This window comes from Talpa occidentalis, unplaced genomic scaffold (genome assembly GCF_014898055.3).
Source record: "Talpa occidentalis isolate TD23 unplaced genomic scaffold, MPIMG_talOcc4v2.1 talOcc4.10, whole genome shotgun sequence".
In the NCBI taxonomy this organism is placed as follows: Eukaryota; Metazoa; Chordata; class Mammalia; order Eulipotyphla; family Talpidae; genus Talpa; species Talpa occidentalis.
The window spans coordinates 718,492-744,379 of record NW_023600993.1 but is presented as its reverse complement, the minus strand read 5'-3'; the positions used below and the strand labels follow the sequence as shown (position 1 = coordinate 744,379).

Genomic DNA, 25,888 nt, shown 5'->3' with positions numbered 1-25,888 from the left:
TGCAGACCGTGTGAGCGCAGGTGGGCCAGCACCAGGTGTGGTCTCAGAGAGGAGGCCCCGGGTGAGAGGCGCCAGCCCGCCAGGGTCTGCGGGGGGCAGAGCAGGGCGTGTCTTGGGGCAGCAGATGAACGAGGAGAATACAGAGTTGGCAGCACAACGTTCAGCTCTGGCGGACAAGCCCTCCCTGTGGCCACTCCAGAGCGCGTGCCCTGCATGGCGACTCCGCGCTGCGCTCCCAGGTGAAGCGTGCCGGCTCTCGTGGCAAACCACAGTTCAGTGACGGGTGCTCAGTGGCCAACACCCAATCCAAGGAAAGTCACTCCCTTGCTGGGCTAAGGCACAGGCGTGGGCGGAGCACGTGGACGATGCTATCGGAGAGCTGCCGGCCGCTCCCCCGGGGCCTGAGCCGCTCTGTCCCCCGTGACTCTTGACCACCAGCCCCGCGGGGCCGAGGGCAGAGCCTGCAGAGGAGGCGGAGGCCAGCGTCTCCGCCCACTCCGCGTGTCTTGAGTGTCCGCCCCCAGCGAGGCGGAACAGGCCAGCGGGCACTGGCCAGTGGTGGTGCGTGGACAGGCTCTCCCGAAGCCCACACACAGGCCCTCTGCCGTGTCCACAGTCCCTCTTCGCCACAGCGACGCACTCTGTCAGATGGAGACACTTCCTCGACAGTGTGGAGAGCGCTCAGCTTCTCCCTGAAGTGACAGCCCCGCTGCTGTCTCCCCGGGCCCGGCCCCTGTTCAGGCACCCTCCAGGCCCGAGCTCCCGCCTCCACTCCTGGGCACGTGAATCATCCGGGCTCCAGAGGTTCTCTGACGTCAGACACCCGCATGCCTTCAAGCAGCTCCCCAACGCCCCCATCCCAAACCTGCTCCATCCCAGTAAATGGCTCTTCATTAGTCCAGTTGCTCGCCCCCAAGATTTAGAGTTATCTTTTCGCCCACTTCACGACCTACATGTTGTCTTCCAGAAGTTCTTCCAGCTACCCCCATGAAACATGCTGAGGATCCACCTACCCACTTGCCCATGCTATACCCCGGGTCCGAGTCAACATCCTCGCATGTGCATCATCACAGATGCTTTCGGATGGCCTGTGCTCATGCCGCCGTGTGGCCTAAATTCCTGCCAGAGAAAGCATCCTGTCTGCTCACAGCTCACAATGCAGATGCATCTTACAGCGAGATCCAGAGGCCCTAATAATTCCCGAAAGTCCTGCCTTAGAGCCTCATCCCCTCTCTTGTTTGCTCATTTTGCTTCCCCCACACAGGCCTCACCGGAGGACAAGGTCCTACCACAGGTCCTTGACGTGTGCTGTGCCCGCTGCTGCCTGAACTCGACTCAATGTCGAATTCTCTCGTCCTCTGTTTCTTCCTTAAATGTCAACAAAGTCCGCTTGGACCTCAGAGACGACAGCAACCCCACCCTCGTAATTATTCTCCCTGAATTTTATTAACATCTGACATGCTTATTTTGTTTATTATACTTGTTGCAAGACTCATGGAGTTAAGGACTTTGTGACATCGCCCACCACTATATGCCTAAAACTCAGAAAAATAATAGGCGTCTAGTAAGTGCTCAGCAAATATTTGCAGAGGGAACACACAGTGCAGCTCCCTGATGGTGGCCGTGGCCAGCGTTGGCAGAGTCCTATGAATCGCCACCGCCAGGCCTATCTGCCTGTCACCCCGTCACACAGAGTGACCCAAGCAGCCCACAGCCAACGCCACTGCCACGTACTCCAGAAACAGCACCAAGGGGGAGAGAGAAATGGGAGGAAGGAGACGTGAAATTTTAACACTTTTCCTCAATATGATTTTCCTCTTTGTTCTGCAACACAACTTAGAGGAGGCTTTGCCGGAATGATTTTCAGCCCGAGTCAAATTGTCAACATTTCTGTTGACACCAGAACATACTCAGGGTCCACAGCAGTGCTATCTTCCGCCTGCAGACACAGATGCTCCAAACTACAGGCATAAATTCACTTCTTCTACCAACCTAAGCCTGCATCTGAGGGGGAATGGAACATTTCCTCTAAAACAAATTTTAAACCTATGATTTTTATGAGCCCAGGATTGAGAGTTTTATATCCAGACAATAAAGGAAAAGAATGTGCTTTTCTTTCGGTATGGCGAAGCTATTATTCACAGTGAAGGTGATCTTAATTATTTTAGACAACACATATCATTTCTTCGCTGTCATTTTAAAATAAAATTTCATGCAAGGCTGGACTAACGCATTGTGTCCACGGAGATGTATTGACTGCGCATTTTCATGTTCATGCAAAGGCTTCGGTTTCAAGGGTTTTATGTTCGTTTCCAAAATGTGGAGGAAACACTGCTTTCAGTCTATTGAAATGACTTCTGCGGCATCTTTGTTACAAGGAACGGAGGCTGCGGCTGAAACCTCACCCTTGAGGTGAAAAGACCTCACTGCCGAACAGCACAAAGTTTAACTCAAGGCTCAGGGACCTCTTCCCAAATGAGTCAGCGGCGTAGAGACTGTATCGCGTCCTCCCGTCTCATGGACCTGTGAGTAGAGGGTGACTTAGAACCTCCAAGAGCAGAGTAGATGAAAGACAAAGTCTGTCTTCATCTGATGACCATGCTGGGCTCTCACAAGCCCCAAGAGGCCCCCCAGGCTGCTTCCCTGAGATGGCTGTCCGAATTAAGAATAAGAACAACAGGAATAGAAGGGGTTTTCTGTGATAGTTTGAGCAGTGAGGGAAATCAATCCAGTGCGAGGGAGAGGGCTTGGGAGAAAGGAAAGTGATATTCAACAAAGACCCTTAAATGTTTCTAGCTGATACATGGTTTCCCCTCCATGTGCTTTGCACAAAATTTTCAGTAAAACTTACTTCTCTGTGAAATATCCTGGAGTTGTATTTTTTTTAGGAAAATAGAAAAAAAAAAAAGGCTGAAACTGGGGCTACAGCAGATTCAGTAACATCCATGGAGCTTATTTCCGGCTAGAAAATAGGATTGAGGAAGTGAAAAATTTCCACTCCCAGAGCCACGGGAATGGTTCCTGTTTTGTTTTGAAATATTTCATTTCTATGTGATAATGCAGAATGGATAGATTTTGCGTTCTGGATCCCATGGCTTAGTGTCTTTCTCTCTCCATCACGGTGCCTCTCCCCCGGCATTGTCTCCAGTGCGCCCCCACTTCTTCCCAGAGGCATTTGTGGTCTCCTTACAATCTGGGTGGAAAGCACCCCCGAAGGTGATCCACTTGGAACCAGCGCCTCGCTGCAGCATTTGGAAGGAAGAACACCTCTGTCACTGCTCCTGTTCGCCTGGCTGATGCTCACTGTTCTATTCCACCGAGCCGTGACTACGTGTGTCTGTAGGAAACCCATCTGCGTATATTTTTCTTTTCCTCTTGTTGTCGGAGTGATCTTCACTGGTAAATTTGTAGGATTCAGCCTAGTTGATAACATTCCTGACTCACAAGTTTTTTACTAATAAAACATACTGAAACATATTGCTAGACCTCCTTTTTAAAGAAATATTTTGCAAATTTTTTGTGACTACACTAGAGGTAAAGCATAAAAAGCCCAAGGTGTTCTGATCATACCCAGGTCAACATGAGTTCCCACTCCACCCAAAACTGCTGCATATACTTTTTTAAAGTGCACTGCACATCTATCATTTTCAAGAATAGACCATTCCTGGGGACACAAGCCAACTGTCAATAGAACCACAAGGACAGAAATTATACCTAGTACCTTTTCTGACATTTATGTCATGAAATTAGAAATTAATTATAAAAAAAGAAACCAAAAAATCAATGAATTCATGGAAACTGAACAGCATGCTACTGAATAACAATTGAGTAAGAGGGGAAAAAGGTAAAGCAGAAACTTAAAAAAAAATCTTCAGAAAAATGAAAATAGCGACACAATCTACCAGAACCTACGTGGCGCAGCAGAAACAGCCTTAAGGGGGAAGGAATGGAAACACAGGTGCACATTCCAGAGCAAGAAAAATCCCAAATAAACTAACATTTCGTTTAAAACAACTTGAAAAAGAGAAACAAATAAGATTCAAAACTAGTAGAGTGAAGGAAATCATGTAAATAAGAAAGGAAATAAATGAAATAGAGCTCAAAAAGACTATACAGAAAAAGCAATGAAACTAAGCCTAGTCCTTTAGGAAAATGAATAAAATAGACAAATCTCCATTTAGGCTAACAAAAAAGACAAAAACATTGATAGTCACACATGACAGATGAGAAATCTCTACGGATAGCGTAGAAATACTTAAGACCGTAAGAGATTGCTCTGTACGTGACAATATGCCAATAGCTGTGATATTGGCGGGGAAGGCTCCCATCTCCGGCCCTAGCAGTCTGCTAAGCCAGGAAGACACACAGATGAATTGAAGAAAATGGTAACAAGCATGGAAACTGAAACAGTGATAAAATGTTTTCTAAAATAAAAGGCACAGGCTTTACTTACAAATAAATGTTTACAAACTTTCAAAGAACTGATGTCCCTCTTGATCAAACAGTTTTACAAGATAAAAGAAGGTGCCATAGAGGTCACATCTCAGGCTGTCACTGCCATGAGCTGAGTTCGATCCCCAGCCAGGGAGGTGCCCACAGGGCGCAGCAGACCTCTCCTGTCTCCCCGCTGCTCCCCTCAGCAGTGTGTGTCAGTGGATCCACCTGTTCTGCTCCCCACTTTGTCTCTGGTGAATCCTCACCCCCAAGTGCCCACGTGCACCCCATACCTCCAAAGTGTGGCGGGGGTCCGCAGAGCAGCACCACCCCCTGACCTTCTCGGACGGATACCGTGCTCCTTGCTTTGGTTTCAAAGTCATCAATATCTTGGAAAAGAAAGAAAAGAAGATTTAGAATTAGGTTTGTTTTGTTTTTTAGGAAAAGAAATCTAGCCCCAGAGCGGGCCCTGCCAGTGAGAGCTGCGGTCACTCGCGCCGGGCAGGATGCTCTGAGGGGTCCTCACGGTGGGTGACTCCGCCCACAGCACCCACAGTCTCTGTCCTAACGACCTCACCTCCCACATCCGCGTTACTCTGCACACCTTGCTTTTTATTCATGAAAAGTGAAAAGCTGGTGAGACAGACGTGCTAGATCTGATAAGTGCACTGAGTGACGGCGCATACTCAATGTTGAGTAACAAAAATCTTTGACCGGGAGGGGTGCTCCTTCAGAGGTGACCCGCTGGGCACCTGGGCGGGGGCGAGGAGGGCTCATTAGGCCATTCTGACAGGTGGCCTGCGGGACCCTGGGGTTCACTGTGGGTTCTTGGAGGAGGCGTTTGGCAGGGTCAGCAGAAACGTGGTCACAGTCAGGGCTGTGCCAGGGCTAGCAGGAGGGGCCAAGCCACTGAAGCCCCAGGTGTGAAGGAGGACGGGGGCCACAGGAGAGCACCCCCACACGGGTGCACACGGTGGGGCGGCACCTCACCTAAGGAGGAACTCGCAGCCTAGTTAGGGCCGAGGCTGGGCCCTCCGGGAAGCGCAGGCAGTGCTGCCCTGGCCAGGAAGACCCCTCGGCCACAGTCAGCCACCTGAGGGAGAGCAGGAATCAGGACCCCCCCGCCCCGGACCTTGAGGACATCCCGTGTGCCAGTGTCGGGCACAGCAGGATGGTGGGCACCCAGGGGTAGCCGTGGCCTTCCAGGGAGTGCACAGGCCTGCGGCCCTCTTCCACAGAGATAACCTGAACAGTGGCGCTGCGCAGGTGCTCAGTGCAGTGGCTTCATGGAGCCTGGCGAGGCCTGGCCGTGGGGGCTGGAAGGAAAGTGAGGCTCGAGAGGCTGGTGCTGACCAGACTCCAACATGCAGAGCACAGAGGAGAGGGGTGTAGGGAGCCCCACCTCGCCCTGCATCGTCCACCGGCACACGCACCCCAAGGCCAGGTCAGCTCGCCGAGGCTGCTGTCTGTCCACAGGCCAGTCTGCTGGGCAGGAAAAGCTGCTGTCCCCCCAGACAAGGGAAGGGTGAGATGCCAGGTCCAGCCCGGCCCTTGTGCAGGCCACCAGGTGGAAAACGTGACTTTCCGCATCGGAGGGAGGCCGCTTCGGCCACAGACCCTCTCCGTGGAGAGGCCAAGGCGAGCAGCCCAGCCCTCCTGAGCTGTGTCCTGGGTCCTGGGGGCTCTGGGCAAGCCAGAGCTCTCGGTGCTGTGATGACCTGCCCACACAGGGTTCAGCGGCACCCAGAACCGCCTCTCCTCTGGCAGCCTCGTGCCCGCCTGCACCCCGCGGCCTATACTTGGCCGCGGCGTCCAGAGTCACTGCGCCCCCCTCCGCCGACCCCTGCACAGCCTGGCAGCAGGACGGACTGACCCAGTGGGCACGATGGTGTGGTCACTGCGCTGCAGCAGGCACAGGCCCAGCCCTGACACCGATGTCCATCTGGAAGGCTCATGTCCCAGCGGGAGGTGAAGAAGCACTTTAAGAGTTACTGGTGTCAAATCCATTTACGAGCAATTGAAAATGTCTCCCCTTTGGGGGGTGTAAAAGGTTTTTACAAACATTCATAAATAAGTGTGGAACAAGTGACTTGTTTCTTGCTTTATTGGGAAATGAACCCACCAAGGGCCAGTTTCTTACAGTGTTTAAGAAAAACCATATAGAGTAATGGTGAGGAAGGGGCGACGCGCTCGAGCCTACGAGCAGGCCCTGGACTTCGGAGGAAAGGGCTTTTGACAGCCCCGCTGCAGCGCACACAGGCCTGGCGGGGAGGGAGCTCTCACCGGCCTCCTGCAGAGGGAGATCCAGATCCGCGTCTACCTGAGTTTTTATTCTACTGACCTTCGTTGGCAAGAACTTGCACAGCCAGAATTAGGGGGGCCGGCTCAGGACTGTCCTAAATGCTGTTGTTTTTCCATTAAACTGTTTTACTCTGAGCAAGGTCTTTGGGGTCCCAGCTGCAATCTGCATTTCCATTTCTCCAGCGCAGCCCTCCGGGGAGCCAGAGTTCAGAGATAAGGACTCGGCGCCATCAGGGGAGACGGAGACGGGTAGACGGAAAGGAGAGGCGGGAGGTCAATTAAAATCCATTATTTTCCACAAAAAATTTTGTCACCTCGGTGAGTTCTCAGAGTGCGCTCCGAGGCAGGCGCGGGCAGAGGGACGCGGCCACGCACGGGGACTGCAGGTGCGGCCACGTGCCCCAGGGCAGCGCGGACGAGGCCGGGGCGCTCCCCCTGCCCGCGCTGCTTTTCCATGTCCCCTTCTATTCATGACCAATGACCCTGTTTTCCCAGACACCGTGAGAATAAGTCCTTCCAACCAAAGGTACTTACTAAAAATCAAAGCAATTAGATTGGGGGGAAATAAACAGCAGCAGAGGTGGTGCGCGGACACGTCAGAGCCCCGGAGGAAATGCTGCTGGCCGGGCGGGGCCGCCCTGGGGAGAACAGGCCGCGTGCGCCCAACATGGCGGGTCTGACCGGAGGGGGACGCATCAGCAGCGAGCGAGGTGGTTGTGCTCTCCCCACGCCCTCCCTCCCCAGCCGCACACGCGGAACCTTCCAGGCCAACGCGACCAGATGCACGGGGATGCTGAGCAGAGACCATCCCGCAGGGACTCAGAGACGGCACTGGGCGGAGCCCTGGTCCTCCTGCCTACCAGACTGAACCGGACCTTCCTCTCAGACTCGGCCCCTCCCTGGCGGTGAATAGATCCGCTGCTCGCGCAGGTGCTCAGGAAACACCGGTCAGAAAATAAGTGAGTTTCTTGCCGTTCACTGCCATTTGCCACAAGAGTCCCTTAAACGCAGTTTATTAATCCAGGCATTCACCAGGTCGTGTTTAAATGACCCTCCGGGCCGTGACCGCTTGTTGGCCTGAGCGCCCTTCACAGAGGCGTGCCTGGACAGCCGTGCAGCCATGACCCAGCAGGTGCTCGCCAGCACAGGAGGGCAGGTGTGATCAGAGACCAGCGAGCTCAGGCAGTGAGGTGCCGCAAATCCCAAGCCCTCGCAGCTTCGCGCGTGGCCTCCTGACCGCATCTGATCACAGGACGTCCAGGAACTCAGACAACGTGGTGACGAGTTCCTCGTCCCTCTGAACACGCGCGCGTTCCCCACTCCTGGTCATCGACCTCGTGGTTTCTTCCGGTCGAAACCCTCCCAGATCCCAGCCAGCCAGGTCTGTGCGGTGCTGACGCCGCAGCCTCCCTGCTGCCCCAGGGACGCTCTCTGGCCGCCCGCACCAGCCCCCCATCACTCTCGAGCTTCTCCCCAAGTCCCGTCACTGTCAGAAGGTATCACTGGTTTAATTTATTTCAGTTTCTCCTAAACAAACCATAACTTTCAGGAGAATAGTTTGCCCAGCAGTGACAAGGCCAGTGCTCACAAAAAGCAGGTATTTGACGAATACGTGTGGGAAGAATAATCACAACTGCAGGTGATGAGTGAATGGGAGACTCGACACACGCTGTCCACACTGAAGAGACGTTAAGAGCAATTTCTGTGAAATTGGCCGGGATGTGGTCCGGGAAATGCGCCACCCAAGACCCCAGCACGGCCCCTTACCTACTGCAGCCCGCAGCCTCGGCCACGGGCCCAGCTCAGTGGGGGTCATCTGAGAGGCACGGGCTGTTTTATGTTTATTTGACACATACGGTGAGAAAGGCCAGAAAGTTTAAGAACACGTGTGCAAAGGTCAGTGGCTGGTAATGCAGTGATGGAGCTAAATCTCCCACCAAGCAGTGCAACCCACAGCTCTGGTCACCATGGCGTGACCGCTGAGTGGCCACTGGCCCACCTTCCGCTCCGCTCTGAGACGATCCAGTGTGCACTGAGTGCCAGGCCTGCCGCTCAGCCGGACGGAACCACTTGGCGTGTCTGGCCTGAGGCGCGGGCAGCTGAAAAGCTGTGGGGACTCTCAGGTCAGCCAGCGAGTGGACACCCGAGGGCGAGCACGATGTCCATGGTCCCCCCCACGCCCCCTCACCCTCGGCCCCACCTCTGCCTTTCCCGGAGACCTGCCTCTTCCTTCCTGCCGCCCCGTGGGCTGACTTCTATGAATCTCAGCCGCAGACCATGTCACCCTCTCCTGGCCCCGCACCAGGAGCCTGGCTGAGTCTCTGCGAGGGTGTGAGGTGCAGAGGAGACCCCTGGCCCAGGGAGGGGGCAGCACCTTCACCGGCCAGCAGAGGACAGCCCCCCTCAGAGTGAGAGCCCCGGGGCGGCCGCCGGATGTCTGTGTACCTGAGGATGGAAAGAGCGGTGTCCTGTCCCGCCTTCACTAACTTCCCAGCAACAGCCGCAACACCACCTGCTTGCGCACGGAGACCCGGGCGGGTCCACGGGAAACGGGAAAACTTCCTGAGCGGCCGTCTTTGACCGCTAGGTGTCCTCCTGCCTTGTCAGAGAACTAGCTGTGATCTTTTCCTAAAAACCATGTGAGAAATGCAATTATCAAACCGATTTCCTGTACTTCTCCCATGATAACGGTCACTTGGAAAACAAGGAGAGCGGCTCTCTGGAAGGATGGCCAAGTCGGGGTCCCACACCCCGCAGCCCCTTCACATGGCGAGGCCTGGGTCCCCGCCGGGGTACTCAGGGAGCTCTGCATGGGCACACACTGCCCACCGAGAGGCAAGCGTGGGCTGGGGACGAAGGCCCCTCTGGGGGAGCTGAGGCTGTGCCCCGGCCCCTGGCCGCCTCGGCGCGGGTCGCTGGGGGCAGCTCTTGCCAGCTGTGGGGGCTCCTGCACGGAGCCAGCTGCCAGGGCCAGCCCTCCTGAGCTTCCTCCGCAGGGTCCTCTCCTCCCTGGGACTCCCCACTCCTTCCCCTGCTCCATAGCCCTCCGGCCCCCAGGCACACGCCCTCGCAGCGGGGGGGGGGGGGGGGGGGGGAGGGGGGCTGGGGGTGGCCCCTGGGGCTGAGGAGAGCCTGTGCCCCCCTGTGAGCCAGTCTCACCGGCCTATTTATTAAGCAGCTACTATTGGCCCAGCACCGCTCCAGGGGCGGAAAATGCCTGATGAGCTCAACAGACACAATTGATTCGTCTCCTGTGGGAAATCAATGCCGCCCTGCATTTTTTTTCCACGGCAGGGAAGTTTTCTGAAGCTTCACATTCAGTCAGTTTCCTTAATGATTTCTTCATAAAGCAGAAAATGAGATGCAGAGTGCAAACAGATTTGTCTTTCTTTGCTTTCAGGGAGCTGGTACCTGAAGCGCCGGTGAGCAGGGGGTTTCTCGTCTCGGCCCAGCCCACGGTTAAAACATCGTAGAGCGGCGAGACACTCCTTATGGCGCTCCAGGAAGCCGCAGCCTCTGCCCTGAGCCCGTCGCGGGGGGCAGCTGTGGGGTGCAGTGGGAGCTGCCTCTGGGCACATGAGGGCGCCCCTCTGCGCCGCCCCCCGCCTGGCAGCCCCAGGCCACTCGGCGCCAAAGACTGTGGTCGATATTCTGTGTTTTTAAAAAGGTTCCCTGCTTGTCATCACGAAGTCACAGACGACCAGGGGGCAGTTTGTGCTTGCGAGGTTCTCTGTCCCAGCAGACGGCGCCTCCGTGAAACCGCTGCTGGGTGGAGGAAGAGCTGGTGCCTCACAGCCGAGGCCCCTCGCGCAGATGCCGGCCGGCTCGGGCGACCTGCGGGGCATCCCCCCCTCAGTCTGCAAAGATCCCTCCTGGATTCTCTTCCAAGGCACAGCAGATTTGGTTTGGTTCATTTCAATGTGGAGTTTCTTTAAGACACTCGGCCCGTGTCTTTATCTCTGCGTATTCATGTCTTTAATTGCTGAGCTGTAGACGATGCCCTGAGTGAGTCTCCAGCGCCAACACACTTGGAAGTGCTTCTCGACTCAGTAAGGCTAATAAAAATTGAATTTTAACAAAAAGCAAATTAATAAAGAAGTGATTTATATATAGAGGCATTCTAAAAAGCAGGGAATGTGGACATATCCAACAAATGCAGTAGGAAAGCAAGTTTTCCAAATAATGTCACTGTTTTCCAGCCAGGATCAGTGACGGCGGGCCCTCTCCCAGGGGCCAGGGGCTCAGAAACCTGAACTCGCTTAAAAGTAGGTCCCAGCTCTCATCTTGTGTTTTCTCCCTGAAAGAATTTTCATCTGATACGACACTGTTGGGGGCTTTGCTGTTTTTCAGTCTGTATTATTTCCACTGAGACAGCAGCGGCCCCAGCACCGTGTGTGAGCTGGTGTGTCAGTGACAGTGCCAAGTCCAGCACTCGACACCATGGGCCGCTGCCGCAGGCCTCAGGCCCCCTGGCCCTCTGCTCCCCGCCCACCCTCCCCCAGAATCTCAGTCCCACAGAAAGATTTCCAGGGTTTGTTTGGGTTTTGAACCCCTGGTCCCTTGTTCAGTTTCTCAGTAATTCCTCATGAGGGGAATTCAGTGCCACCGCCCCCCCCCCCGCCCTTCTGTGTTGTTGCAAATGGAGAGGTTTCTCTTCTTGTATGTCTGCGTGGTGTTCCAGTGTAGACAGCACGTCTTTCCAACCCTCACATCTGCCCTAGGGAATTTCGGTTGTTTTCAAACCACCTAAACTGGCTGTTACAAACAGTGCAAGGAACACAGGAGTGTGGATGGCCCTTTGAACTGGCGTTTTCTGCATTCTTGGGGCAGGCACCTAGGAGTGGAATTGCTGCACGATATGGCAGATCCACTCTTAACATTTTAGAAACCTCCACACGGCTTTGCATGGGGGCAGGGCCATCTACATTGTTCCCACACCCACTCCACCGCCACTTCTGATTTTTAATATGGGCCGTTCTCACAGGGGTGAGGTGGCCTCAGCGGGGATCTGATTTGCATTTCCCTGATGACAAATGATGAGCATATTTTTGTGTCTGTGGGCATCTGTAGATCTGCTTTGGAGAATTGCCTATTTAGCTCTTCTTCCTGTTTTTCTGCTTTCTTGTGGGTGAGTTGAATGAGTTCTTTGTAGATCTTGGCTATCAGCCCCTTGTTGGGTGTATGATGTGCAAATATGCCCTCCCGCTCAGTAGGGTGTCCTCTTGTTTTCTGATTGCTTCTTTCACTGTCCAGAAACTTTTTACTTTGATGCCCTCCATTTGTTTATCTTTGCTTGTGCTTCCCTTGCTGTCAGAGTTGAATGTTTTGGAGTGTTTTTCCTGTTTGCTTCTCTGTATTTTTTGGTTTCAGGTTTCACAGCCAAATCTCTAATCCCTTTGAATTTATTTTTGTATATGGTTATGAATAATGATCTGGTTTCATTCTTTTGCATGTAGCTGTCCGGTTTCCCGAGCACCATCTGTTAAGGAGACTTTCCACTCCATTTTATACTGCTGTCTTCTTTGTCTTCAGTAAGCTGTGCGAGCAAGTGTGCATTTATTTCATTCAATTCCATCCGTCAGTGTGTCTGTTTTTTATTCCAATGCCACGCTGTTCCGTACTACTACAGCTTTGTAGAATAACGTGAAGTCTAAGAGTGTGACACCCACATTCTTCTTTTTTGTCAAGACTGTTTTGGTTATTCAGAATCTCCTGTGGCTCCACGTGAACTTCAGTAACATTTGTTCTATTTATTTGGAACATGCAGTTGAGCCTTTGATAGGGATTGCATTGAATCTGTAAACTGCTTTGGATAAGGTGGCCATTTCGACAATGTTAATTCTTCCAATCCACAAGCAAGGGATAGCTTTCCATTTCTTTGTGTCTTCTATTTCATTTAATGTCGTCTTATATTTTTCATTGCCCAGGTCTCTCATCTCCTTTGTTAAACTTAATCCTAGGTATTTCATTATTTTTGATGTTATCACAAATGGGATTGTTTTCTTGACTTCTCTCTCTTCCACTTCACTATTAGCATGGGAACACGGAGGGATTTCTGGATGTTGGTTTTGTAGCCTGCTCTTCTGCTTTACTGATTTATTGTTTCGAATAGTTTTCTAGTAGAGTCATTAGAGTCATTAGTTGTATACTCTTATCTGATCTGCAAGTAACAGTAGTTTTACTTCTTCTTTCCCAATTTGTATTTCTTTCATACCTTTCTCTTGCTTAATTGCTTTGACTAGAACTTCCAATACTACATTGAACAGCAGCGGTAACAGTGGACAACCTCGTCTTGTATCTGATCTTAGAGGAAAAGCTTTCTGTTTTCACCAGTTAGTATGTTTACTGTGGGCTTCCCATATAAGGCATTTATGCTATTGAGATGTTTCTTCTGTTCCCGTTTCTCCAGAGTTTTTATCATAAATGGAAGCTGAATCTTATCAAATGCTTCCACTGCATCTATTGATGTGATCAGAGGGTTTCTAGCTTTCCTTTGTTTGACGAGTGAGTTGTGCTGATAGATTTACAAGTGTTGAACCATCTTTGCATCCCTGGAATAAATCCCTTGGTCATAACCATGAGTCTTTTAATGTTTGTTTGTTTTTTTGAGTCAGTTGCTAAGATTTTGTTGAGGAGTTTGTGTCCATGTTATTCAGGGATATTGCTTGTAAATTTGTTTTTTAGTGGTTTCCTTGTCTGCTTTTAGTAACAGAGAATGCGGGCCTCATAAAATGTGTCTGGAAGCTTCCGTCTCATTGAATGTTTTGGAAGTGCTTGTGAAGAACAGCTGTAAGTTCGCCTTTGAAGGTTTGGCAGGACTCACTGATGAAACCATGTGGTCCTGGGCTTTTGTTTTTTGGGAGACTTTTCATTACTGTTTCAATTTCCGTATGTGTAAGTGATCTATGCAAGCTTCCTGTTTCTTCCTGAGTCAGTCCTGGAAGATTGTGTGATTCTAGGAATGTGTCCACTTCTTCTAGATTATCTAATTTATTGGCATAAAGATGTTCATAGTAGGCACTTCCGATCTTCTGTACTTCTGAAATGTCTGTTGCAACCTTTCCCCTTTCACTTCTGATTCTACTAATTAGAGCTTTCTTTTTTTCTTAGTGAGTCCTTGCTGGAGGTTTGTCTATTTTGTGTATGTCTTCAAAGAACCAGTTCTTTGTTTCATAGATCTTTTGGACTGTTTTATTTCAATTTTATGTAGTTATTTATGCTCTAATCAAAATAACTTTAAATGTAGCTTTGTAGTTACAATTTTTCAAATTTCAAAAGGAGACAATTTAAAAAAAAAATAGACACTTAGGACTGAGACCCATATCTTTGCCTCAACACACATATCTTTGCTCATGATACATGGTTAGGTATATCATACATGTAGACAGAGCTAGAATTTAAAGACTTCCCTCCAGATTCCTGCCTCACCGCATCATTTTATGCTGATTTTACACATCCTGAATTTAGTCATCTGCAGGGTTAATTTTCTCCAAATAAAAGTATAAATAATTTAAAGTATAACAGCAATCTAAGAACTTGGGAAGAATATTCTGAAACATAAGTGGTGCTTCATTTATTAAAGAAACAAAGCATTCACACATGGAAATATTTCACCAAGATGGGTCGTCCTGGCACTTCCAAGCCCGTTACTCCCAGGAAAGCATCGCAGCACAGTGGCTGGGGCCGGCGACTGCACCGGCCTCCCACCAGGCACTAGGACTGTCCTGGTTTTATTCTGCTTCTAGGCATCTCCAGAGTGTGGCTTTCTCCCCCATCACCCCCATTCCTGCCTGTTATCATCTCAATCAAGTCTGCCCCACGGGTCGGTGAGGAGCCGCGAGGCTCTGAGCCAGGACGTGGAAGGTGCACAATGACAAAGTGAAATGAAGCAGATGAGACTGAGCTTGTGCCGAGGGGCTGGGCAGTCCCCGGGAGCCTGGCCACAGTCCAGTAGGGTGGCACAGGGAAAAGGTGGAGAAAGTGGACTTTTAGCAGTTATGATCCCCAGACATAAGTGAAACATTTTTTATTTGAAAAACTAAGCTGCCTCGACCCACACTGTTTTATTAAAGGTGTTTATGAGCACGCCTGCAATCCTTCACACATAAACCACGCACTGCCAAGCCAGGGCCTATACTTGCAAGCTCTGAGACTCGTATGAAGCAAGATTTACCTGCATTACAACAGTGAGAGGGAAATAAATTGGGTGGTTTCATTAGTTTCTGTTCAATGAAATCCTTATTTTATTGCTAAGCTTTGACACTTTTTCCAGAGCCTCAACTATCTTTTCTCTTGCCCACTAAGAAATAGCGGCAGCACCAAAAAATCATCCAGACATCTAGATATTGCATCCAATAATTTACTGGCATCTCAGCCACGCTGTTGCAGTGGAAGGAGAGGAGATAAAAGGAACTTCACCCACACCACAAATAAAGGGGTTGGAATAATAGTCTTTTTTTTTTCCTCCCTTCAAATATTAAATTTTATCAATCAGAATCTAACAGCTCTGGGACCAGACATGCTTTGTGGTTAACAATATCTCAATCACACATATTGCTTTTCCAATACAACTTGCAGGGGACTGATTTGTGATAAAGCAGATAGAGGAAATGCAGAGGGGGCAGACATAGAACAAAATAAATCAGGTTAAAATGAAACTGATGGGATGGACTCAAAGGCAACTTTCAGCCACCGTGTCCGGTTCTGACGCTGTGTTTGGTCTTATGGTTGCCTTTGAAACTTTCACCCCGACTACTCAGAGGAAGAATAAAGCAGCACAACGGTGCAATCTGTTCAGCTGATGCAGGGCGTTCTTGGGGGGCTGGCAGGCTCTGCACTGCTCTGCGCTCAGCGATGCCAGCTGTGCCCCGTGGGCAGGGCGGGGCCACCCAGGAGGCTGAGACCAGCCTTTCCTGACACACGGTGCTCCCTCCAGCTGAGAACCACCCGGGCTGTGAGTGGGAAAGGGCTGCGGCCCTCGACACTTGGATGGTTAATGCAGGAAAATGAGGACACGGACCAGACCCAGGTGGGAACGCAGAGCGGGCACGTGCCCCGGCCGCAGAACAGAAGCGACTCCCCGGAGAACCAAAACACTCCGAGCTATAAAAGAAGTTGCAAGAGTCATGAAGGGGAATCATTTTATAACCTTGCTCTTGAAAAAAATATTTTCACGTGTCACAAAACAAAAAGGAAATGAAAGGAAAACTGAACGACAAGAAAGATCAGTTTTACATGTGAATATTTCTCTGTGATGACGACACCACAACATTAAAATAAAAAGGGACGCGCTGGCCCCACTTGTCTCAGAGACCTAGCCACGGTGCGGGGGGCCCATGCGCGGACAGCTGGCCCCCGTGGAGCGAACAGCGAGCACTGGGGGACTCTGGACCCCGGCACTGTTGGGGGGACGAAAACTGATCAAGCAACTGAAAGGCTCTTCAAAAATCACAAACTGAACTACTGCCCGACCCAGCGACCCCATGGCAGGTACTTCTCAACAACAGAAGCAGACACTGCACAGCCCGGCGCTGTCCACAGTGGCCGAGAGCGCGCGGCCGAGTGTGCCCGGACGACGCCAGATCATCGCAGGCAGACGGTGGAGCGGCCTGCACCACAGATCACGCCACTTCGGACAAGCGGGGCGGCTTCTGTGGCGACGAGAGACAAGACAGAGCGGGTGAGCCCTGCATGACAGCGCCCGTGCATGGAGCCATGACAGATGCACGGAGCCTGCCCCGACAGGACAGACGCCAGCGCAGGGTGAAGGCATCTGCATGTCCCCCTGTGGTGTAGCAAGACCCGGCACAAGCAAATTCCCAGGACCAGGTCACATCTAAAAGTAAGGATGTCTCGCCACAAACGCACACGGAAGTGAAGGTTGTGGAGGCCGTCCAAGCCCAGGGTGACATGCCTGGGGTGCTGGCGAGACCCCCCTCCGGGCCTGGCTGAGGACGGCCTCCCTGAGCTGTTCCCAGGAGCCTGGGGGCTTCTGGACTCCACTTCTGGGAAAGACAGTGTGTAAATTAGCACCTTCCTTGAAACTCAAACCTTGTCAGCGGTTGGCCCCCAAACTCTATTATTTGTATTTACTTTTGAAGACTTGATTCTAAGAGCTCTTCAGGTGACTGGGTATATATGAACACTGGAAGATAAGTCATCTGATTCCTTAGTGCAAATACGCATTTTGTTGTAATCCCCAGTCAATTTTATAAATTTTACAAGCAAACCTGCACGGGCTATGTGCACAGCTTCCTGAGAGGCAGGCATCGGGGAGAATGGAAGAGCAGGAGTGGGCACTGCATTCGGGTTCCTCCTGCTCCACACATCAGAAATGCCGGGTCTCCATGGGACAGGCACCTCCGTCCTGCCCCCACCCTCCCCGCCCAGCCCCGCACATGCACCCTGAGTGCGTGATTTTACTCAAATGAGCCAAAAAGCCTAGACCTTGCGGAATGAGTGCCTAGATGGGAAGGCGAGGCCTGAATTTTTACAGCATGCCATTCTGAGAAGATACATAAGCAGACGCCCAGTGGTGATGATGGAGGGAAGCCACGGAAAGCCTTGGCTCATCTATTCCCTGGTGACTTTAGAGACAACCGTGGCTTGCCGCGATGCAACCGGGGCTGCTCGGAGGCCATTTTGTGGGACATGAATTACTTTTTAGAGCAGATGCAAAGTTTTCTCCTAATGAGACACCAACTGGCGGTTGTGCTATTATTATATTAAAGCACATTCAGATTAAATCCATTGCAACATGCTGTAATGCTATTTCCAAAACGATAATGAGAAACCAATACTATTTCATCAGGTTTCTTTTATTTGAGAAAATCATGCCCTGGATTTTCCTACTTGGTTTCCCCACTTTCTCAGACAAACAAAGAGCCCAGCCAGCCAGCACCCCAGGCTCTCCGCTCCACACACGTCAGGGACCCAGAGGCTTCCATTTCCAAGTATGTGTTAAGTGTTATCTTTAAATGAACCCTCCTGGGCCTTCATTCTTTTCAGACATGAGTACGCTGTGTCACGTCTTTGGGGTCACATTTCATGGTTTTCATCAATTACATACTGAAGAATTTTAGATGCATTCTGGACTCATCAGTGTCCACAAAGCTTGGAACATTTGTTTCACAATGTAAGATCTTTAAAAAAATTTTTTTTTTCCTGCTTATACACATGCTGGGCAAAAGACAAACTAAAAACAGCCTATCACCTTCAAATGTCTTAGAGATTCTTGTCTAAGGAGCCAAAGACTTTACCTGGAGAACCTTTTTATTAAGTTGTGACTGAGGTTTTTGATTCATGTGGATTCGGTTTCAGTACCTCTGTCTACAGACAGACATATATTTTAAAATTATTTTGAGGCAGCTTTGAGAACCTCAGGTCTGTTGCATGTTGAGTGACCTTGGCCAGTCACCAGCCGCCCACCTTCACGTCTCCATCTGAAGGCGCAGTCGGAAGAGCTTACGGTTGGAGAGTGAAGATGCGGAATGCTGCGGGTGTAAAATCATCTGCATTCCTCTGGGAAAAAATACGATGACTGTAAAAGTCTACATGTTTATAGCCCTTTAAAATGAATGATCATTGCATTTTAACCTTGAGCCATCCAGAACCAGCTTACGAGGGGGGGCAGGAATTCCGCGCCCCGTCTCGCGAGCATGAGCGCTGAAGTCTGCGGGCCCTAAACAGATGTGCCCTGCTTTAACAGTATCCGCGGCATTATTGATGGGCCAGGCTGCCAGATCTAAGGGAGAGCGTGTAGTAATTTCAAACTACATGTTATAAACAAGCTCGAGCGCATCAGCATCACTGCACATCACCCCAAGTCAGTCCACCGTTCTTGGGCAAGTGCTGAAATCCGGACTGCACCTGCTGACAGCTGATGTCCAGACACCTGCTGGCTCCTGCTAACAGCTCACCCCAAACTATGGACTGTGGGGACCCCCACATACCCTAAGTGCTTGGTCCCCATGCTGACTGAGAAGAGGAGGGTCACGTGGACACCCTCTCACATGCAGAGGAACACTGAGCCGGCGTTGCAGGCCGGGCAGGCATGCATGAGGCCTCTGTGGCCCTGCCCAGAGGCGCTGCTGTGATGGGCACACGGGGTTCTGCGCACTCCTTACGCCATTGTTTACAGACCAGCTGGGTAGAAGGAGGCTCCCAGGTGGGTCCGCTGGGTTCCAGATGGTTTTCCACTCTTGTCCTAGAAAACCAGCCCCGTCTCCTCATGGCTCCAGCGCCCGCCTACCCGCTGCCCTGCAGCCTCACGTGTGCCAGGACAGGCACTCACCCGGCCCCTCTCTGGCTCTGCCTTCTCCTGACCATTTCCACCTCTGGGGCCTGCAGCACAACAGTGGTGCCCACTGCCAGCCTGCAGGGCCCCCACGCTGCCTCCAGGGCAGTCTCTGTCCTCTCCGGTGCCCCCCGAGGAGGTACAGTGGGGGAACTGACTGCCCCGACCCTCTGTGTGGTGTGGGGCCAGGGCTTCGTTCACGGTGTCTCCGACTGCTCACCTGGAAGCGGAGCATAGGCGCCTGCTGGTTCCGCGTGGACTGCCGGGTCAGCGCGTCTCGAGAACGTAGGACGACGCCTGCTATACACTGTGAACTGCGTCAGTGCCTACGAGACCGTCTTGTGATCGCACTGAAGGCTTCACCGCCCGCTGCGTGAGCACAGGCCGGAGCTGCTACTGTCGGCCTTCCACCCTCAGCCCAGCACAGCACCAGAACCCACCTGCAGCGCCTTCTGGCTGCGTGGTGACAGCGGTCAGCCAGGGGCTCCATCGAGCTGTGCCTCCTCCCGCAGCACTGGCACAGACAGACTTGAAACGGTATTTGTGATTAAATATTAAGTAGAGAGAACCAAAAGTTCCTATAAACGAGCAACATTTACCCCAAATGCCTACTTATTGGCAGTTGTTGTGTGAGAGTCTTCAAAAAAGTGCCTCTCGGTGAAATCTTGGGTTTCTTTCAGAAGACCTCTCCTTCTTCTCAAGGATGACATTTTAGAAAGCAGTGACAGTCGTGATGTCCTCTCAGACACAGAGAGACTCACTGGCACACAGGAGGGAGATGGCTCCTGCCCCCTTCACCACCTATATCCTTGAGGAAGAGGAGAAACCGCAGCAGCTACAGCTCCTGTCGGAGGCGGCCGCTTCTACGCTGCGGGGGCCAGGGCTGGAGGGCCCAGGGGTGTGTGTGTGTTGGGGGGGGTCTCATTTGTGTTTATCAAATTCACTCTCGGAATCAGGTTCCTTTGAGTCTGCAAAGGGCGGCTGAGTTGACGGCGCGAGGCCCTCTTGCCGGGTGAACGGGAGATGCTTTCGGGCTTCCGCTGTCAACCCGCAGCCCAGGCAGGGGTGCGCATGACGAGGCAGGAATGGACAGGACGGGAGCAGGGACTGCCCTGCTCACCCAAACGGCGGAAGGCGACTCCTCCTCACGCCAAACTTTCCTCCTTGCTAAAAGGACAAAATACGGTTGGTTTCATTTAGGGAAGCTTCTACTTACACATATTTTTAAAGCTGAAAAAAAAAGGTAAGAAATAATCACGTGAGGAATTTTAGAAAAGCGTGTGATCACAAAGGGGAACAAGGATGCAGCGGCCGCACGCGGCGACGGACAGCTGGCCAGTTTGTTTCCGGCATAAACTACTCGGTGTTCCCTGAAAGGACAGCACTCCTGGCTCCGGAGAAACCAAAAGCCACAGCAACTAAATGCGCGACAGGACCTTCCCTCCCAGCAACGCAAACACGTTCCCAGGAAGCTGCGGCGAGGCAGGCACACGGGGAGGCCCTCGCCAGGGGGGAGGGAGGCGGCCAGGTGTCTGGAGCTTCTGCAAAGAAGCTGTGACCTAGGTTCTGTGAGCTTTTATTTTTCCAACTGGTGGTCTTAGCTGGAAAGCAGAATCATCGAAATAAGAAGATAAATAAGTAACATAATAATACACTCCCGAAGAGTCAAGAGAACCACCGCCTGTGTGCACGCCCGTGTCTATGCACTTCTTCAAGGCCCCTCTACTCCCACACGCAGGACAGCCCAGCTGCAGGACATGCCCAGCTACACAACCTGCAACAAGCCCCCCCAGAAGGCCACCAGGGGACTGTCGGACAGGGTGACCAGGCGCCAGGCACTGCACACGGGCTCCTGGTGGGAAGCAGGCCCAGGATGACTCCATGTGCCCGCTGAACGGAAATGGGTCTATGGCGGGGAGAGGATGTGCCTGCATTAATAAAATGTCAAAACAATACATTTTCCAGGTAACAACAGCAGGGACCTTCCACGAGTGGTGGCCTGGTGGCTAACTCTCAGATCCTGTCCCTCCCTGAGGGGTGGGGAGGGGCACCCAGAATGTTCTCCGAGAGGCAGGGCGGAGAGGTGCAGGAGAGATGCAAGGCACCTGCGTCACCCCCTCAGCAGAATCATTCCTTCCTCACACACTCTCCCTGGGACAGGCGTCAAGTATTTCAGTGCCTGAAACCCTGTCCATAAGGGTGCGAGATGTCCCCAAATGTCCCCAAGGGAGTCACTGGCATGACATTTATGTGGCACAATCGGACACTGCTGCTGTCACGTGAGTCTGCCTCGGCAGCGGTCTCCCCCTGTGCCCCACTGGACGGCCCCTTTCCGGGAGCCCCACCACACCCGCGTGCCCACCGCCCACTGCCGTCCCAGGCAGGAGCAGGCAGCTTCCACATGGTCCTGAGCCCGCAGGACTCACACAGGTGCTTCTGACACAATTCACCGGCTGGTAGGGAAACCCCAGTGCTTGCTTCTTGTTTTGAAACAGACTTCAATAACCCAGACCCTGGATTCATAAAATGCCCAGAATGGGAACTCTCGACCCCCATAAATTCACGTCCCCCTCGGGGAGCAGACCAAGGGCAGCGCTGGGCGAGGACAGCATGTTCTCAGACACAGACTCACGTGCGAACTGGAGCTTCGCCCTCCGACTCAGGACGGTGCCCAGCGCGTTGGTGGCCAGACACTGGTAGAAGCCCGCGTCCTCCGCTGTGTAGGGGCTGCCGATGGCCAGGCCGCCGGCCGCCAGCCTGTGGTGCTGGCTCGTGCTGAAGTCGATGTCTGTGCCATTCTGCTTCCACCTTCATGGGGAAAAACATACTTTTATCTACTTTCAACACATTTTAAATTTAAAATAAGATTTATAAATTAAACATACCTATATCATATGTGCCCACAATTTTAATCTATTTTATACACTTTCTCATAAAGTGACAACATGCAGACTTGCCCGTTTGTCTTAAACAACGCATAGCTGTCATCCCGGAAACCATTTCTAAAAACCACGGTTACGTGGGGAGAGGATTCTACCAATTTCTCCAAAAATAATTTTCCTCCTGAGTTTCGTGATTTGAACAGCGAGGCTATCTGAAAGGTCTTCTCCTTACAAATTACAAAGGTTCACCCAAATGTATACGGAGAGGCAACAGAGCTCTTGACGGGAAAAATAAGAATTAGACATTCAGTCAATAATCCCAGCCATCCGATTCCTTTAGCAGCTTTTCAAACAACATACACCATACCTGAGCGCCCACAACAGACACTGCAAAATTGGATGTCAAAAATGATTTAGAGGCAGAAAGCAAAGAAGAATATGTTCCAAGTGGAACAAAGAGAGCCAGGGAGAGTCCGCAACGCCAATTTGAGGCTGATGCAGAACAATAATAACGTGACTGCTTCCGAACGCGACGGTGTCTGTAAGCGTCTTGCTTGGAAAATTAATCACGCTGAAAATACTTCCGAGGTATTTAGAAATGCCAAGCTAGAACCATACTTTAGCAAAACAAATGCCGTCTGAGAGGTTTTCGCGTTAGGCAACAGGAAGCCTCGGACTCCCCCATTCGTCAACAGCACTTTAGCACGCGCGTTACCTAACACGGGGGCCGCGCTCTTCCACGGGCTTGCAAGACCCGCGAACCCTCATCTGGGCATTTTCAGATGAACAAACGCCCAGAAACAGCCTCTGAGCTGACCGTCCCCACCCCCGCCCCCCCAACTACCCAGGCATGTCAGGCGCGGCACCGCGCACGGACAACGCAGACACAGCGAGTGGGCTTGGGAGCCCTGGACAGAGACCAGCCTGGCTGCGCAGAGGGCCCCTCTCCAGGTCAGCGTCCGGGGCCCAGCAGCTGCGCACCTGCTGCCTCGCATTCCCCACTCGTCAATGCCTGCTCAGCCCCTGGGCACCTGTGGGCCCTGCGGAGGCCCAGACGGCCAGCAGTCAGGGAGGGGCTCAGCCGGCACTGGCCTGTGACGCTGCCCAGCAAATTCTCCTGCACCTCGACCTCCCACCTAAACCAAGTGGAAAGACGCAAGTCCAAAATAACACACACTTAGCGTCCTGCACTTCCTGACCAGTTTCCTCCCAGGACGTCGTGGCTGGCAGGTGCCAGCGTGAGGAGCCGCACGGGCACCCTCCTGCGGGCTCTGGACACAGCCCCCTCGAGCACCGCCTGCCAGCATCTGCTCCTGGGGCCCGATCCTGGCCTCCACGTTCCCTTCCCCTTTCAAAGCAAAGGATAGACCGCACTGACTTTGCCAGCTCGCTTTAATTTTGGAATCAATCACTGAAATAACTGCTGTCATCATTACATGCTCCTAATTAAGCTTGGTAATTGTTTTTCAACACAAATTCAAAGTTGTTGGCTTAGCTGCAGCGAATGAATTTTTCACAGGATCCCCATAATCATTCTAATCACTCTGGTACAATGATTATTAAACTGCGCATATAGATCAGGGTTCAACTCCGGGTGTGGGCTTCATCCTAATTAACACGTCTGCGGCAATGGAGACGCGGTATTGATGGATTCAAGGACTGTCACGCACAGCTGACGGGCCTGCACGCCAGGAGCGTGTTCCTGTGCTGCAAGCGAGCGAGTGTGTTGGGAATGATTATGCTTAAAAAGAGTATTTTAAGCATCGAAGATTACTTCAAGCATGTACATTAACAGCATGTTAATTCCAGGAAACACAATGGATTTGAACTAAAATCTTGACCTCTGGCCGGGGAACACCCCTCAGTACTGAGTAGCTGAGTCCTGTGTGCAGTACATAAAGGCTGGGCCACACTGTGCTGTACAAGATGCGTGTGCATAGGTGTGCACGGGTGTGCACAGGTGTTCAAACCCACTTCAGAACTAGGTGGCGGGCCTGCTGAGAGCACCTACTTCTGGGCCACCCGGCCTCTGAGGGAGCACTCCAGAGTCAAGATGCCAGCATCTTGACTGGCGGTCACAGCGCTGACCCCGGCAGGTTGCGGCTCTGGGAAGACCCGGCTGAGTTCACGCTCTGTGTACCTGGGCAGGTCGTGGAGGCCTCCAGCAGCCACATCCTCCGTTACAAATGGGCACCACGATATATGTCCTGTTTCAATTCGTGGGGCTGCCAGGAGGATGGGAGAGGAAGTGTGTGGAAAGGAGGGTCCTGAGTCCCCCCGCAGAGAAGGGAGGCCCACGCTAAGGGAGCAGAGGACCCAGCAGCTCAGCCGCAGCAAGGCGCTGCCTCCGGCCTCCAGGGCAAGAAGAAACGTGCCAGGAATCCCTGTGACAACTGGCAGCCTTTTCTGAGGGAAAGTGCAGAACTGGGGTGTGTGTGTGTGCATGTGCGTGTGTGCGTGTGTGTGTCTTCCTTTTCCCAGATAACACCTGTGTCTGCCCCCTGCCCCCCTGGGCCCAGACTCCCGGTGGGCGCACTCCTTTCTCCCAGCAGCCATGTCTCTTCTCCCTGCAAAACTTCCTATGCGACCCATCTCGACCCAAGTAAGACAGGCCCCTCCTGGGAAGGCTGCCGGCCCTGCTCGCCCAGCACAGCTGCATCTGTCTCCTCCCGGAGCCCCTGTAAAGGCGCTGGCTCTAGACATGTTGCTTCAAACTGTCTCCAAAGTTCTGCTTTAATTATCGTGAATTCTCACCATGAGATTTCACTTGCTAAACAGAATTTACTAAAAGAAAGAAAGTCTTGGGGCCTCCCTGGTGGCACAAGGGGTTAAGCACTGCACTATGAAGCTGTCTGCAGCCTCTGCAGCACGAGTTCAATCCCTGTCCAGGGAGCTGACCCACATGGCAAGGCAGACCTCTCCTGTCTCCCCGCTGCTCCCCTCAGCAGTGTGTTTCAGTCAGTCTGCCTGTTCTGCTCCCCGCCCTGTCTCTGGGGAGTCCTCTCACTGCCCCCCCACCTCTGGCTTACAACCCAGCTCTTGTATGTATAAATAAATCATTAAAAGAAAGAAAGAAAGAACAAAAAAAGTCTTAAAATCAAACGCACCCTCACTTTCTGGGTCAGGAAGCCGGAAGAAACGGCTACTCAGCAGCTCCGTGCAGCCTGGCAGAGCCATGCGGGACAAGAGCCTCCCCCTGGAGACCCCAAACTTGCCAGAATCCAGTCATGATGCTGTGCTGCCTCCCCACATACACGTACTCTAAAGTGACTATGGCCATGGGGAGTTTTTTTTTAATTAAATTTAAGTTCTCAGAAAGGGTCCCATTAAAAATAAAATGGCACATTCCGCTGCTAATGTGCATTATCTGAAATGCCCCGATCTCTGCTTGATGAGCAAGGATTCTGCTCCCAGTCTGACATTTAAGCTTTAAAACATAGTTTTTTTCTCTCTCTGTCTTTCCCAAGCTCTTGCCTTTGAGTATTTTTTACTTTAATATTGGAGATGAACGGAACAGGGTGATGGGGGTTGGAAATACAAAGCTAAGCTACTATTTTGAACCTCTCGGTTGAGATGTATCTTAAAGACAAAAGCCGCTGAACATGCTGGGACGTGTGGCATCTGCATCCGTGTGCTTCCTCACAGACATGACCCATAAGTTGCCCAGAAACCGCCACGGCACAGCCGCCGGTCATACGCCAGGAGACATCCGGTAAGTACGTGACTGGCTGAGCTGGCACTTAGCAGATGTTGCGTATTTTATATACACTTTTCCTCTCTAGCCTGACCAGCCCCTACGATCCATCAAATCAGTCTCGAAACTACAATTACAGCTTTAAGTATTAGGGGATTCCGAGAAATGCATTAATCCCATTTTCCAAGGTGAGCCACTTATTAAATGAGATAGATCGTATCGCTTAGGCAGCGTGTCACAGAGCCGCCGTGTGCAGGGAGCAGCCTCACCCCAGGAGGGAGC

The 25,888-nt window shown here is 52.0% G+C and overlaps 1 protein-coding gene across 1 annotated transcript in view; it reads right to left on the bottom strand.

Moving 5' to 3' along the window:
* CNTN6 (contactin 6) overlaps window positions 1–25,888 on the bottom strand; it is a 302,895-nt gene that overhangs the window by 65,641 nt on the left and 211,366 nt on the right. Inside the window, exons 6-7 of the mRNA XM_054694220.1 lie at window positions 21,663–21,838; window positions 4,728–4,823 (exon numbers count right to left, since the gene is read on the bottom strand). Of these exons, the coding sequence (XP_054550195.1) occupies window positions 4,728–4,823; window positions 21,663–21,838 (272 nt within the window). The remainder of the gene's footprint in view (window positions 1–4,727; window positions 4,824–21,662; window positions 21,839–25,888) is intronic.